The 17134-nt window shown below is 44.3% G+C and overlaps 1 protein-coding gene across 2 annotated transcripts in view; it reads right to left on the bottom strand.

The window, feature by feature from the left end:
* The window catches only part of ABCC5 (ATP binding cassette subfamily C member 5), an 82223-nt gene that overhangs the window by 34934 nt on the left and 30155 nt on the right, over positions 1–17134 (bottom strand). For both annotated transcript variants that reach the window (XM_006084862.3, XM_014452294.2), the window contains exons 6-12: positions 13654–13887; positions 13345–13518; positions 12642–12789; positions 10336–10484; positions 9773–9880; positions 5812–6168; positions 666–737 (exon numbers count right to left, since the gene is read on the bottom strand). In XM_006084862.3, the coding sequence (XP_006084924.1) occupies positions 666–737; positions 5812–6168; positions 9773–9880; positions 10336–10484; positions 12642–12789; positions 13345–13518; positions 13654–13887 (1242 nt within the window). The remainder of the gene's footprint in view (positions 1–665; positions 738–5811; positions 6169–9772; positions 9881–10335; positions 10485–12641; positions 12790–13344; positions 13519–13653; positions 13888–17134) is intronic.

The raw sequence follows: 17134 nt of genomic DNA, 5'->3' as shown, positions 1-17134 counted from the left end.
CACAAGCGGAAGGCCCTTTCAGAATCCCTGGGGAGGATGCTGTAAGGATTTACAGCCTCAATTTTAGGGCAGGCCAACTCATCTACAGAATTAATCCAGGCTATTAGCTAGATCAGCTGCTTCTGTAAAATGAGGATCAAAGGGGGGAAAATCCAGTTCGACATCAGCTGGTATTACAGAGTATCCATACAATGATGGCGAACCCTCCCCTCCAACACGAAGAAACTGCATGATGACCTGCTCACTTTGAATTGTTTTCAGTCATGGTAATTGATATTAATTGATTTCCCCATTTTACCTTGTTTCAGGGTTCCTTTTGGGACTGATTGTTGACAATTTGTCTTGCGTGAGGGATGCTATAACTTGGAACAAAGTTTCATTGACCAGTCTGTGCAGTCCTTGCACATAAAGCTTGTTCTCTCAAACACTGTAAATACAGTGTCCACATACAGGTGATCGCTAAGCTCCCTTCAGACACAATGCTGTGAAGGGGTGGGAATGTAGTGGGGGATGGGGTTGGGGCAGGGAGATGCAGATGAAGGGTTCATTTTGTTTCTACCTTTCCTGATCCTCTCCAGGAAATAAATTCAGTTTTTCTGAGGCCTTTGCTAAACAAAGTCCAGAGAAAGAAGCAAAAAATGCCAAGGACAATAACAAAATCTTACCTGGCCTAAAATGGCTGAGATGAGAGAGGTTTTTCCACTTCCCACACTGCCACAGATTCCAACCAGTTTACCCTGGAAAAACACAGAGTGAGAGGGAAGGTCATTAAAAGACTACTGACCACTCACCTCTAGGAAATTCCTATTTCTTTGAGGAAAAACACATCAACTACAGTCCATCAATATGGAAACTGCCTTCCTGATCACCAAGCAAGTCACTGAACTCTTTTCTCCCTTGTCAGCCACCTACTTCATAGGGTTTCTGTGGAGATACACTAAGATAACAGATGTGTAAGCTTTTGCAAAAATTAAAGATGCTAAGGTATCCTATATCACTTTTAAAGAGACCCAACCCCTTTCCTGTTTTGTTGGTAATCTATGTTTTTTTTTTTTTAATATATTTTTATTGATTTCAGAGAGGAAGGGAGAGGGGAGAGATAGAAACATCAATGATGAGAGGGAATCATTGATTAGCTGCCTCCTGCACACCCCCCACTGGGGATCAAGCCCATAATCCAGGCATGTGCCCTTGACTGGAATCAAACCTGGGACCCTCCAGTCCCCAGACCAGTGCTCTATCCACTGAGCCAAACCAGCTAGGGCAGCAATGTATGATTTTTTATTGTTTATTTTATTGTTGTTTTTAGGAGAACAGAACTCTTAAAAAATTATTTTATTATGATTTTTTTCTACAGACTATACATTATTTTCAATAAAAACTGTTTACTATTGCTCCCACTTTTCTACAAAACATTCCCAAGAATTGGAGGAATCTCTATACCACCAATCCCACATAAAAGGGGAACCCACTCCTGTGATTAACTGAATATCCTCAGGCAAAATAATGGGCAGTGTTAAAAGTTCTTAAAACAGAGATGATTTCACAGGGCCGTTAGTTTAGAACCTTGTACTGGATGAAGGCTCACAGAAAGGAAGGAGTGAAAAATGGTGGGGTAGAAAGACCATGGGTTCTGGAGGCAAATAGGTCTCGATCTGAATCCCAACTCCACCAGCACTTGACAATTGTTGGATCTTGGCCTTGTTGCGTAAACGAATACTGTCTCTCTCAATGGGCTTTGAGCAACTTGAGGAAAGGAATTATCCTTGTAGAACCAAGGAGTGTCCAGTACTTAATAAAAGTATGTGGGACAAAGTTTGTGTTGTTGTTTTTTTAAAAATATATTTTATTGATTTTTTACAGAGAGGAAGGGAGAGGGATAGAGAGTTAGAAACATCGATGAGAGAAACATCGATCAGCTGCCTCCTGCACACCCCCTATTGGGGATGTGCCCGGTACCAAGGTACATGCCCTTGACTGGAATCGAACCTGGGACCCTTGAGTCCGCAGGCCAATGCTCTATCCACTGAGCCAAACCGGTTAGGGCTGGGACAAAGTTTTTGATATGGTCCACGAGTTTGAAAGATTATAGCCTGGTAGTAACGAGGAGACCAAATCACAGGTTCAATCTCTGCTCAGGTCAGTTAGATTTCCACAAAGAAAACTCTGCTCTGACAATGGACTGATGACTAAAAGAGACATCAACAGTGAAGTGAGACATCAGAGGACACTAAGTTCCCTTCCCCTCCCTAAAGGGGGGGTCTGGAGAATTATGGTCTTTCTTCAAAGAGGTCTAGTTCTGTGAATGTGGGCTCTAAAGGGCAGAACGAGGATCAATAGAAAGTAGGAGAGTGAACATCCATTGACTATAAGGACTAACCCTTGAATAGAGCTGATAAGCAGTGTGATAGAGCTGCCTCAATAAACAAGATCATCGCTATTCAATAAGAAGCCTGTTAAGAGTTCACTGAAGTAAAAAAGTGACTTGAGCCAGCCAGTATGGCTCAGTGCTTGAGTGTCAACCTATAACCAGGAGGTCACAGTTCAATTCCCAATCAGGCACATGCCTGGATTGCAGGTTCGAGCCCTAGTGAGGGGGCATACAGGAAGCAGCCAAACAATGATTCTCTCTCATCATTGATATTTCTATCTCTCTCTCCCTCTCTGAAATCAATTTATATAATTACACACACACACACACACACACACACACACACACACACATTTTAGTGACTTGAATGCCCTCCAAACAACCACCAGTTGTTTCCAGTGGTCTCACCTGGGACCATCTCCCCCTCTTGGTCATAGCTTTCAAGAGCTGGGAGCTTTTCATTCTCCCTGCAGTCTAGCTCTGGGTCTGTGTGATGTGCTTCTAGTTAGTTGCTGACTTGATAAACACATTGGAACCCAGCACTCCCTACTTCCAGTGATGTAGGTAAACATTTTTTTTTATGATTTTTTTAAATTCTTTTTTAAAAAATATTATAATAAGTATTACAAAGGGTATTACATATGTGTCCTTCCCCCACCCCCCGCCCTTGACAATCCCCTGGCCTCCCTTAACCCCCAGTGTCTTATGTCCATTAGTTATGCTTATATGCATGCATACAAGTCCTTCGGTTGATCTCTTACTCCCCTCCCTTCTGCCCCCCAACCCTCTCTGGCCTTCCCACTGCAGTTTGACAATCAGTTTGAGGCAGCTCTGCCTCTGTATCTATTATTGTTCAAAAGTTTGTAATGGTCTTTATTATCCATGAATGAGTGAGATCATGTGGTATTTTTCCTTCATTGACTGGCTTATTTCACTTAGCATAATGCTCTCCAGTTCCTTCCATGCTGTTGCAAATGGTAAGAGTTCCTTCTTTTTACAGCAGCATAGTATTCCATCGTGTAGATGTACCACAGTTTTCTAATCCATTCATCTACTGATGGGCACTTAGGCTGTTTCCAGATCTTAGCTATGGTGAATTGTGCTGCTATGAACATATGGGTGCACATATCCTTTCTGATTGGTGTTTCTGGTTTCTTGGGATATATTCCTAGAAGTGGGATCACAGGGTCAAATGGGAGTTCCATTTCACATTGGAACCCAGCACTCCCTACTTCCAGTGATGTAGGTAAACATTTTTTTACCACTGCCCTCAGTCCCAGGCCCCCTAATGTTCTCCTGGGTTAACTGTTCTCCTTGCCTCCTTCCTGTTTCCCTACAAACTCTTCTGAATACAGAAGCTAGAATGTTGCTCTCATATATAAGTCAGGTCACATCATTTTTCTGCTCCAAACCCTCAATGGCTTCTCTTCCTACTCAGTAAAGCCGAAGTCGTTACAGGAGGCTCTGCACCTCGCTCCCTGTCTGCCCTGGGCATCTACTAGTCTCTCCTTTGCTCGCTCTGCTCCAGTAACAGGCCTCAGGGTCTTTGCGGTTTTGTCCTTCTGCCTGGAATGCTCTTCTCCCCCAGATATTCACATGACTCATTCCCTCACCCCCGCAGATCTTTCCTCAAATATTACTTTTTAAAGGAAGCCTTTCGCTCAGGCAACCTATTTACATTGCAACCACCTGCTCCCTGTCCCAGCACTCTCTACCACCTCTTCTCACAGCCCTTACCACCTTTGACATACAATATACGGTATTCTCCCCTCCCCATGGTTTCACTTTCTGTGGTTTCAGTTCCTTGCAGTTAACTGTGGTCCAAAAGTATGAAATGGAAAATTCCAGAAATAAACAATTCATAAGTTTTAAACAGTGTGGCGCTCTGACTAGTGTAATGAAATCTCATGCAGTCCTACTCTGTCTTGCTCTGGACAGGAGTCATCCCTTTGCTGAGATCTACTCTGTATACACTCCCTGTTCATTAGTCACTTCAATTCTTTTCATGTCTCTTTCATGTGCCGGCAACTTAGATATGTTCAAGAGCAGCTGTAAAGTAAGTGCTTCTTGTAAGTGAAAAGGCAAAAATTCTCGACTTAATAAGGAAAAATCGTATGCAGAGGTTACTAAAATCTACAGTAAGAGCAAATCTTCCATCCTTGAAACTGAATAAGGAAAAAGAAATTCATGCTAGTTTTGCTGTCCCACCTTAAACTGTAAAAGTTGTGGCCACAAGTGCATGATAAGTGCTTAGTTAAGATGGAAGAGGCATTAAAGTTGTGGATGGAAGACATGAACAGAAAACATATTCTGAATGGCAAAGTGTTGCACCAAAAAGCACTGAGGCACATGAAGCCTTCAGCAAGGGATCCCTGAAACAAGGGACACCAAGCCATTTCCTATAAGTAGGGATGGTTACATAGATTCCAGAATAGGTTTGGGGCGAAAAATAGAAAAATTACTGGAGACCCACCTAATTCACTTACCTTTTATTAGAGTACAGTGCATAACTGCTCTAGTTAGTTATTATTGTTAGTCTCTTACTGTGCCTAATTTATAAACTAAACATTACATTAGCTATGTACGTACAGGAAAAAATTACCAGGATTCAGCACTATACGTGGGTTCAGGAATTTACAGGTTCTTGGAACATATTCCCCATTGTTTGCTGTCTTTGCCAGTAGAATGTAAGCTCCAAGAGGGCAGAGGTGTCTGACTGTTTCGATTTTCCCTGCTAGACCCCAGCCCTGCAACAGTGCCGGCAGATTTGGCCATGAAAAAATGGCTGTTAAATGAGTGAATGTATACTTACATCCGGGACCCTGTGTATGAAGTAACCTCAACATGGTTCTGACTCCCAGTCATATTCCCCATGTGCTTTAAACGCCTTGAACCAGGACTGTCTGTTCCAGCCACTCTCTAAAGGAGGGCCTCTGAGAGACGCCAGTCCTGTGTGCCTGGCTGTGAGATCACACACCACAACAATCCTTTACTTGCGTTAAAAATAAACAATTAATAACCGAATTGTCAATAATAATAACAACACTGAGAATTTCTGTTATGTTCCAGGTTCTGTGTTGTGAATAGCCTATGGGTAATGAGAAGCTTACACAGCGCTATAATAACCAGAACTAATTATTACAGCTCACATACAACTACAACCACCAGAAACCTATTCAGGGCAAAATCTTGGAAAACCCACTTGAATGTTTCATTTCCTTGCTTATAAAATGAGTATCTCATGAGACTAGTTGTTATTCATATCTATTGTTAAATACCGAAATATTCCTCTTAGAGGTGGAGCTGGCTAGAATTGCTCATTGATTCAAAACCACTCCCAGCCACAAAACAGAATTTTGCTAAAAGGAACGGCAGCTGCCTGCTCGTGCCACAGTGGACACCTGGGAGGCGGACAGGGCCTGGGGAGGCCCAGCGGTTACCTCTTCGATTTCCAGGTCGATGCTGTACAGTGTCCTCTGTAGGCGGAGGCTCCCCAGGTGGGCAGGCTTGCCCTCTTCCTCCTCGGGACTGGGCCGCTCGTCGCTGTCCAGGAGGAGGTGGCCCTTCTGCTCCGCCAGCGCCGCCTGATGCTCGGTGCGCTCCAGCTGCCTCGCCTTCTCTTTCTTGGCCCTGGCAGCCCTCTTGTCTTTTTTCGTTTTGGGGGTCAGCTTGGGTGAGTTCTGGATACTGGAGTGGGAGGAGTCCCATGCCAAGGTGGCATTTTTCATCTCTATCTTGATGTGAGGACTGGCTGGGTTTTTCTTTATCATGTGAACCTCTTCCATCAGAAACAAACTCTGATAGGAGTTGTGAGAGAGGTGCAAAGATGAGACACTGGATCAAGACCAGGGAGACAAGCCTAGGGCGTACACTCACGTAGCAAAACACATCAGGCTATACAGTGGAAGAAAGCTGAAGGGCAAAAGGTAGCTCATTAGTGTAGCCCTGCCTCAGGCCCAGCGAGAGGTCACGGGGGTGTGGGGACACCCTCAGGAGGAACTGGACCTTGTCAATGGCCCAACACTCTACACTACCAATTACATGCCAAACTAGTTCTTCGCTTTCTACCAGACTATGTGACCAAAGGGCATTTAACTAGCCCATATGCCAGCCCTTGTTCTCACCCATGAGTTGCTGAGTAGCAGTGGGAAAATGCAGGCAGAAAAACCACAGGGCGTGCTGCTGCCTACACAGACCCTCATCACTGCTTCCCTTCCAGACCACCCCTGTAGAACCTCAAAGCCTGTGTGCTTCCCTCACCCACAACATGGCACATGTCTAGGGGAGAGGCTGAGCTGAGACAGTGCCGAGGCCTCGCTCGCTGAGGTCAGAAAGGAGGGCCTAAAGCATTACTGACGGTAGAGTACTCCTTCTTGCCAATAAGTCTCAGGTCTTCAGAATCCTGCCTTGGAACTTGTGGAAACTCAAACCACCAAAGGTAGGGACTTGCGTGGAAGTGAAGGTTATTTCCCTCAGAAACATCCTTGGGAAGAGAACACAACTCTTTCCCCACGCATCCCCCGAGTCCCACTGAGTTCTGTCAGGGGAAGAAACCTGGAACACTTCTGAAGTCAGACCTGAAACACTGACCAAAACAAATCTCAGCCCAGGACTTGGATGTGTCCATGACTTTGAACCCACTTCTGACAACTCTCTTCAACCAGTGGTCTTCTCTATAGAATGGTATCCCAGTTGGAGTCCCAATATGATTTTTTAAAAAAATCTTTTTTAAGTAAAAAAATGTAAAAACAACATTAGAAAGTCTTTATTTTATGTATGTATGTATGTATTTATTTATTTTTTTTAGAGAAAGGATGACTTTTTAGGGCCAGAACTCTCCACTCAGTTACTGAGAACCCCCTGCCATTAAATGCATCACACGATCCCCTTCCCAAGCTCTTTCTGTTGGATCCGAAACTTCCGAGCCTGCTCTTTTCCTCCCTTAAATTGCCACATCTCGTACATATTCCTATTCCCTAATCTTCCCAGAAGTGGCATGGATCTAAGTCTCCTAGCTGATCTTCACACGTCGTCACCCTCAGGTTTCGTCTCTGAACACAGCTGTTGGTTTCATTTGGTCACAGCCTTCCTAGAAGACTGAGCTAAGAATAAGCTGTCAAAGTCATTACCACCTTCACACAGTAAACCATATGTTCCATCATCTCTCTCCCCTGGAGAGTTCCTAAAGGACCTCTTAAACCCCAGTGGGTTTAATGCTGCTAGTTTGCACTGCTCCTTCCCCACGATTCCTTCCCACAGGCTCCCTGCCGCCCCGCACTCCTCCCAGAAGGATTTCAACTTCGGGCCACTCTGCCATGAGGTGCTGAGTCGTAACACTTAAATTTATATCTACTTGGATTTGCACTTGCCAGGACAACAGAATCTTCGAGGTACAGAAACCGTGAACCTCAACTTTACCACAGGACACTGACCATCAAAATACTACTCTTATTGACCAGAAGAATCAAATCAGAATGTATCCGTTAAGCAGAAGAAGGGACTACTCGTAGGGTTGCCAGGTAACATACAGGATGCCTAGTTAAATTCTGATTCCAGATAAACAATGAATAATTTTTCGGTGTTAAGTATGTCTCGTGCAATTATTAAATGGATGTCCCGTGTTTTTGTTTGCTAAAGCTGGCAACCCTATACTGGTGACAATCTTATCAGGACAGTCACAAGATGGCTTCTCATTACCTTTCTACAGGTTATCAGCCTAGAAGGAGGAGAAGGGGGAGGGAGAGGGAATAGTGGAGGAGGGGAGTGGGAGAGGGAGGATGGAAAGGAGGAAACTGCAAGAGGAATAAGATAGAAAGGGACTGAAGTCTCATGGGGAATATAACAGAGCTGTGGCTGATTGTGCTTCCTTTATTAACTCTGAAGCTTCCTGGATAGAGGAAAGAGCTATGAGAAAAGCCACCTGCTAATACAAGTCCTCGCTAATAAGTGAAGAGAGCTCTCGAGAAACAAGGAGCGAACAAATCTATACCACAAACTCCTACTTCTTCATCCAAAATGCCTCCAAACCCATTCACTAACAAGGAGGTGGGACACATTGATAGTTGAATCATTTGCTTTCTTCCATGACTGAATATTGTCGTTTCAGCAAAATAAAACTCTAGTTACAATTAGACCATTTCTCTTTAGATGGCTCTGGCTCTGAGCCTTCTAGCAGCCAGGCTGGGGTGAGGGAGGGCAGGGGCTGGGGTGCATTCTTAAACAAAATTCACCTAGTTATCCATAAATGAGTAGAATATCATTTGGGAAGCTCTGATTCATTTTTCTTAAAAGGTAAACCCAGTTTGTTTTCTCCTGAACATCGAAGGTGATGATATGAACCCCTCAAATGCCTGCGCTTCACGCCTTCTAGCCACGAATGCCACTTGTTTTGCTGCAGGAATGCAAGAGCTGCTTTTGGCAGTGGCTTTGTCCGGGAATCCCCGCCCATACCGGTGCTGTTCCTTTTCCTTTTGTTAAAGTATTACCCACTTTCAAACATCTATCTCCCCCCACCCTCCCCAATATACCTCCCTCTTGCACTATTCTGGAGGCACACAAAAAATGTCAAGGCATGATCAACGAACCAGAAAAACCCTGGTACTTATGCATTTCTCAACATGATCTAGTTTTATGACTCTCATGTCACTGGAGTCCCTGCATCATGAGTGGCAACCACAGGCCAGGAACAGGAAAGTATCAAAAAGGGCTTAGCATGCACTAGCTGGTTTAGTTCAGTGAATAGAGCATCGGCCCGCAGACCGAAGGGTCCCAGGTTCAATTCTGGTTAAGGGCACATGCCTGGGTTGCTGGCTCGATCCCCAGTAGGGGGTGTGCACGAGGCAGCCGATCAATGATTCTCTCTCATCATTGATGTTTCTCTCTCTCTCTCTCCCCCTCTCCCAAATCAATAATATATATATTTTAAAAGGGCTTAGCATATTGACCAATCAAAATGAAGCACTTTGGTAGAAGTAAATGGTAGGTCAAGGTAAGAAAAAGCTGAGTCTCCTGACAGCTCTGATCCTCTAGGTTTGAATCACTGAAAGGCCCAGTAAGTTATGACATATGTCCATGTCAGGTCCAGGCAGAAGGGACTAACTCTGAAGAGAAGCACTGAAATCCTGGGAACCCAAACCTAGGTGGGCCGTCTACACAAGGTACAAATGCATTTATGTGAAAAGGTAACTAGTTCCACCCTGTAAGTCAGTCTTCTCCACTGGCTCCTTTCTCCCCCTCCCCGCCTACCCCCCCTCCCCCCAATGGCCCCTTTCTTACCAACTTGCCAAAAGGCTGAAGGTGAACAAAAGCCAAGGGCAGTGAGCCTGTGTGACCCACTGGAATAAAAGCAATTAGTTTGGCAGGGACGGCTCCTGATGTGTAGGAGGAGAGGGAGCCACTTACCTTAAACCTGTCGACAGCAACCGATGCTTCTGAGAGGGATTTTACTGAGAACGGAGTTACTTTCAAAGCAAAAGTCATGGAATTGAAGACAGTCACCACTGTGAAAGCCTGAAAAGAGCAGAAACTGAGCCTTACTAGGCTATGCCACCAAAATCACAAGACACCATCAATTTTCCTTCATGCAACCCAAATCACAAGACACCATCAATTTCCCTTCAAGTTAAGCAAGGCTGCAGCTTGACTGTCAAATGCTGGTATGAGACAGACACCTTTCTTAAAGGTAGAGTTTTTATGAGACCTTCAATTAGAATTCTCAGTAAATCTGAACCACAGAGTGATCTGTATTTTCAGAATTAAACCCAAAGTTGAGTTGACTAAACACAGCCCATCCATTCTTTGTGTATTACAGCTGAATCTTCACTCTTCCACTTCTCGGTTTAATCACACAAACGAAAAAATGCCTTCTGATTATTGGGGGAACTCCCAAATCCAGAAACAAGAGGATCAGAGCATCTCTGTGTGTGGTATTTCTAAATTTCCCCAAGCCCCGAGGGCCCACTGACCTGAGCTGCTGTGAGATCGAAGCCAAGAGTCAGGTGAACAGAGAATGTTACCACGCTGGCGATCACCATCACGATGGGAGCCACACCGACGGTGATGCTCTGAAAGTACCCGGCTTTTTCCAATATCCGCCGCTCCTCCTCTCGGATTTCTAAGAATAAAAAGGAAGCCAATCTCTAAAAAGCAAGCTAAAAAAAAAACACCCTGCAATATTGCTCCTCTGCCACCAAAAGACATGGGAGGTCTTTAGTCACACACAAGATTTAAAACAACCCGCTAACACCTGCGATGCAAAGACCAGGTCACTAGGACTATCGATTCCTATCATTAACGCCGGCACACAAGCCTGAGGTTTGAAATGGATCAAATCACAGGAATAAATCTGACAACAAACAGCACTATATATTATCACAATGATCATCTTCTGCCCAAGTCTGATTCTCCTTGCAAATTTCTTCTGTTACAAATATAAACACATTAATTGTATCTGCAATTGGCAGTTTTGTTTGCTGACCTGGCTGTTGTTTATTTCTTGTCTAGGTACTTACAGAAAAGACAGTGCAATAGTAATGGAGAATGAAAAGGAACTAAGATTTTTTTTTTTAAGGGGAGGGGAGGGGAGGGGAGTGAGGCAGGATGAAAAGGAACTAAGATTTGCTAGAGAGCCTATTGTAAGCTGACACTGGGATAGAGACTTCCACACAAAAAGCAGGATGAGTGGAATACAACTTTTGTAGGCAGAATGGTTTTCTTAAATATTTGCAAAACTTGACACCCTTACTCACAGAGCAACCCCAGAGTACTGAGACCGTGACATAGGAAGTATGATAATCAAGTGGTGAGGTATTTTTAAACACATTTTTAAACTTAGACATTCTTTTGAGATGCTATGCACTGACCTGAAAGGTATGACCACTGCTGAAGACATTGGAAACTAACTACCTTCAGCTAGCAAATTAGCCATATTGAGAACTACCATCAGCTAGCAAATTAGTCATATTAAAAAAAAAATCCAACTCATTGCTTTAACATTTATCATACACCTCGTCCAAATCTATAATGAGCAAGAATGCTCTCTTCAAGCCAACACACACAGATAAAGATACCAAAGTCAGGGGCTGAAGGGTGAGTAGAATATCAGAAAGATTATAAAACGATAGACCTGAGAGTCAGAGGGCCCATCAGCGGTCACCCTGCTAATAGCATGCTTGGCAGATGTCCACTTAGCATCCATCTGTTCCATTTTAAGGGCAACAAAGTCACTACTTAATGAAGCAGCTTAATCCAATGCTGCACACTTCCGAGTAGTCCTGCTCTGATGGCTGCTCACATAAAAAGCTTAGGATCTGGACATAAGGTTCCTGAAGGTTTAACCAACAAACCAAGCAGTGAAAATTAAACAGCCTCCTCGATCTGAACACTGTACTTCTATCCAACCTAAAACTGCATTTAACTTTTTAGCTGTAGTGTCTTCAGGTTAGCTCACTCTAAGGTTATGGTCAATTAACAGAGCTTTTATATTTAAATTAAGTTTATGTGTAACTAAATCTTCTTTTTTTAAGCTCTAAAGTGTCTTTAAATATATCCCTCTTAGATTTCACCTTTTTTAAAGGCCCATCATTCCAACTTTTGTTGAGATCTCTTTGAATGCCCAGTCTATGCTAATTATTCCTCCAAGCTTTGTGGCTTAACAGATAACACGTTTATGGCTGCAGTGAATTTATGGATCATGATAGGGCCAGGCACCGAGAACCTCGTGACTCGACATAAATTGCTTGAAAAGATAAAAATAAAACAACAGGCCAGAAACCCCATGAGTGAGTAACAGAGCTGGGTCCAGCCGTCTTGACCTCTCGCCCATCGCTTCGCCCAGCACCCCTTTCCCCGGGATCTCATGCCTAACTACCTCTGGTGCACATGCACCCACAGAGCGCAGAGGGCAGAGGCAGAGTTCTCAGCAGCCACTGGATACTGTTTTCTGTGATGTGCCCATGACCCGACCCGAAAATTACGGGCAGGATGAGAGTACAGACGGGGATCTTTGAAACTGAATGAAATACATATAACTAGCTGAATTACCTCGTGGGTGGGGGGAATCACAGGTTTTCAGGTCTCAATTTCCTCATTGGTGAGATGAAGTCATGGGTACAAGTTGCCAAGATCCCTATCAGTGTAAGTTCATAAGGTATTATAAGAACTTAAGTTACTGTGATCCTATGACTTTAAGGTTCCTAGTAGCTAAAGTGATCTGGAAGCAGAGAAGCCGGAGTCTTCCTACCACATGCACATATGAAGTCTGTAAACTCACTTTGAACACTTTGAGAAAATGCCTTGACCCAGGCATACATTTTAATAAATTTAATGTAGGTGAGGACTTCACTCATTTTCTGAACACGGTCATCTGTAGTAGTTACACATTTTCTCCTGAAATATGCAGTGATCCGAGACACAAACATCTGAAAGAAAAAAGAGATGTTATGCCAAAATCAGAGCTTATCCAATTTAAGAGCTGTCTAGTCTCTCTGGGGAATAAATCTAAGATTATTATAAATAAAATGAGGGTCATGTAGTTATACTATCTTCAGTAAAAGTGACCCTTTAAATTAGAATCAAATATTTAAGTCTTATCCCTTTGTAAGGAAGCTAAGACAAATATTTGTTCTCACAGTAATCACAGATATTGAGTGCTGCCAAACGGAAGGAGGAGGACCCTATCAGCACCAACGTGAGACGGAGTGACTCAAACACTCTTGTGTTACCTGGGGGCAGGGTTCACCTGCTGGTTTTCTGCTTCACTCAAATTCTCTCTTTAAAATCTCATTAGGAGCCACTGCTAATGAGGCTCCTATTCAAAGTCCAGATTCTGCCTGTATGGACTGAGCACTGTCTACCTCCTCTTAAACTTTTCCAACGTAGGACCAGCTTTGAGGAAATTTCCAATAAGAGATGTGAAACTTCAGTGGTGCCTACTAACAAGATGCTGCCAAAATACAGCAAGGAGGCTTACTCACCATTGCTGGATAAAAGAGGATAAAAACAGCTGATCCCAGGAAGCCTGTTGGTCCCAGAATAATTACATTATAAATCATGCCCAATATGGCGACAATGGGTCCTCCGGCCAGCAGGCTGCCCACGGCGGCGGCCTCAAACATCCTCTGCCCGTCGTTGGAGCACAGGTTGATGAGCTAGGAGACATGGAGAGCAGAGAGTGGCCCCCTTGTCTCAGGAGGAGGATACAGGACAAAGTGGGGACCTAAAGGAACGAAACAGCTCCAGCAGGGAGCTTTCTCTCTGCCCTGAAGCCAAGAACCCTTACTCACCTCCCCCACGGACTTCTCCTTAATGCTCTTTAACTTGAGGATCTTCTTAAATGCCATGGTGAGGATGGCCCCCCGCAAGCGGACGGCAGTTCGGTAATTCAATGCCCAAGTCATTGCAAGTGACCAGGAGCGCACGATTTCTGTCAGGAGGAGGCCCAGGACTAACAGCAAGCTGTACTTGAGGTTAGAATCTGTGCCCTGGGAGTACTCCAAGAGGTGTTTCACCATGAAGGCCTACAGGGAGAAACACACACCGCCGTCAGCACCTGCACAGCACCCACACACCACGCCACAGCTTTATGTTAAGTTAGAAAGAGGAGGCCGCTCCACTGTTCAGTGGCCAGCGTAGAGGCAGGGCAACACCTCCTCAGAGGCCCAAACATCACTGCCGCCTGCCTGCAGTAATTTCCTCAGGGCGTCCTGCAGGAGGGAGTTCTAATTTGAAAAGTTCTTCCTTAAGGACAGCACCACAACTGTTACTCTTTCTAATGTAACATAAACCTGTCCATGAGCTGAAATTAATTCTCAACACACAGTCATTAAAAAGTATATATTTGACCTTATTCCAGCAGCTCCACACATTGAGACATTTCTTTAAATGAAATGAAGACCTTTTTTGGGGGGGGAAATCGTTTCAAACGTGCTTATTTGATAAAAAGGAACAGTGTACCTACAGTTGGACTGGGGAAGAGTGAGAAGTGCATTTGCAAAACATTCCTGAAAATAAACATCCGCAGTTTAATAGCACAGAAGGGAGCAAACAAAGCAGACTGTTCACAAATCCAGAGACCCTCCCGCGGGCCCTCCCCGCTCCCAGCTCCCTCCCGAAAACAAAAACATGTTACCTCAGGTAGCACATGTCTAACACCACCTGCAGTGAGGAAGGCAGCCAGCCCCCAAGACCACCGAGTGCCACCTCCAGCTCTGAGGTCCTGCAACGCCGGAGCACACACTCACACAAGGCACATTCAGCAACAGGATTAAATACCAGGAAGTGGGAGGTAATGTACTTTTATTGAAAAAGGAAAAAAAAAAAAAGTACCATCTTCAAAGAGCATCTCACAGACACTGTACAACAGGAGGAGCATTGCGGTAACATACATGGGAACATACAGAGTCGAGGTATACAAGGCTAGCCATCTAACAGGTCATCTGGCCACTGGCCGCTGTTTTAGCCACACACGGTGGAAATACAGAATAGAGAACCATTATCTGCTTCCAGAGTCCGGAGTAGAACATCAAGCTGACAGCACTTAATCGACCAGTGCTCCTGACGCTGCAGGGAGTCTGCAATGGAGTAGATTCTCCAGGAATAAAGACCTTGCTGCTAAGGAAAGAGAATTAAAACAAAACAAAGCCCCGACCTCCCCAAAGAGGCAACTCCACTTAAAATCGCTGACACTATTGGTTCGCTAGGCTACGAGGAATGACTTCTGCTCAGGACAGAATACAAAATCTAGGCCTCAAGGAAAAACGGGTGGCATCCTTCGGTCTTTTCAGATCCTTGCGGCTAAAATTGATCTTGCCCAAAATGAAACAAAACAAAGCCACAGCAAAAGAAAGCCAAACCAATCCCCCACCCAGAAGGACACAAAAAAAAATTTAACAAGAAACCCATCCACCCACCTACCCCAGATCCTTCCAGCGAAGGGGGCTCTCGCTGGAAACCAGCTCTGAACGACAGACAAAAATGGAGGCCAGGCACCACTGTCATGAGAAGCTAACGCTGATCCCAGAACCCAGACTCTCTCTGGGTTAATTGGCATTTCTCATTTTTCCTGAGAGGAAAATAATACCAGATGTCCACTAGATCCTAAGAGATCCCCCACCGATCAGATTTACGTCAAGTCTCAGTAAATAACCTGATTTAATAAGTAGGAGATTTCAGATTGCAAGAACTATCGTATTCCACCCTTCCCCTCCCTCATTTTTAGGTTTAGATCCATTGTGTGGGTCACCACTGCATACAGCTGGTTTGCTGGTTTACTAGCAAGAAGATTGGCTTCTTTTCCAGTATGCAATCCAAAATGTGGAACTGAGTCGCTGAGTGGCAGGGTCAGAACCCCATTTTCCTCACGTGAAGCAACTCAGCAAGATGGCGATGCAGTAAAGCATTTTCTCATACACCTTGGCACCCGAAGGAACAGTCTCCAAAGGAAGGCGTGAAAAGACAGCAGGTTGCAGTTTGGGGTTCTTTCTTTCCCATCCCTTTAGAGTGCCATGCTCAGCACCGGTAATAGCGTTACTACCTCCCACACGGAGGAGCCAGGGAAGGTAAAAGACATAATGAATGCTTACACTATGCAAAGCTTTCAAAGGGGGAGGGGAGGAGAGGAAACAGCAGAGCAGATTAAAGCATTTCCAACAATACGGTTTTTAAAAAACAATTACATTTCAAACCATTTTGTATGGGGTAAAGAAAAAAAAAGTTTTTCATGGCAAATCCAACCAAAATTATGTTTAAAAAGAGTTACACATTTATCATGTAAATTTAAACAAACTGGGAGAAAATGTGAGACTGTCAGCATAGCTGTCTGGCTGTGGAAAACATTCCCAGTGAATAAACATTACCTTACCTGAACTCTTGGCGAGAGATTCTGCCCAGCTTGACTCTCTCATTCTGACCGCAGAATACAGCCAATCCTGAAAATTCTAAAGAACAGCTTCTGTCACTGGTTCCACTACAGAGAGACTCCCCCCAAATCCAGATTCTGACAGCACCAAGCAAGCTGCAGCTGGAGAGAGGTCGGAAGGGTGGAAAACTTACCTCTCTAGAGGCTTTTCACTGTCCTTTCCCCAAAAGGCCCTTGAGCTGAGTTAGCATTCACCAAGAGATAGTTCTGCAGGAGGTAGCCTTCTCTTGCAGATCTACAGGGAGGATGCTAATTCTTTACACACGCATCATAGGTCAGGCCTGGTCTTTTAAACTCTTAATCCAAGAAGGCCACACAAATCAGCTCTGTAAATTCAGCCAGTTGGCCCCTCATCTTAGGAGGGGACCATATCCTTATTGATTCTGGTATTCCGTTAATGTTATGGCGACCCTTGGACACACCCTGCACAGAGTGCTGGTCCACTGGCATCACTGAATCCTTGGATCATCTCGATCACAGATGTCCAGCCCTGGCTGGCCAGCAGTTTAAAAACAAAACGCAATAACGTGATTGTGTTTCACCTGCTCTGCATACGGCCAGCAAGGGTCAGTGAGGCCTGAGGGGAGATAAGAAATATGCCATATTTGGGGAAGGGGTTCTTACGTAGATTTCTGTAAGAACAGACTAAGCCAGCTTGAAAGTTATGCCATATTAGCAAATGTGCAAAAATCTAAAACAGATGTTCCTCAAAAGGATTTAAGCCTGGTTGGTACTAATCCCAACGCCAGCCTCTTTCTTCAATTTCCAATTGAAAAGAAAGTTATTAGAATTGGAGCTCCAAAAAAAAGAAGTTTGCATTGTTTACAATTTTAAATCTTTTTGTCAAT

Source organism: Myotis lucifugus, unplaced genomic scaffold (genome assembly GCF_000147115.1).
Source record: "Myotis lucifugus unplaced genomic scaffold, Myoluc2.0 scaffold_14, whole genome shotgun sequence".
Lineage (NCBI taxonomy): Eukaryota > Metazoa > Chordata > Mammalia > Chiroptera > Vespertilionidae > Myotis > Myotis lucifugus.
The sequence above is the reverse complement of the archived record's forward strand: the minus strand, read 5'-3'. Positions and strand labels throughout refer to the sequence as shown.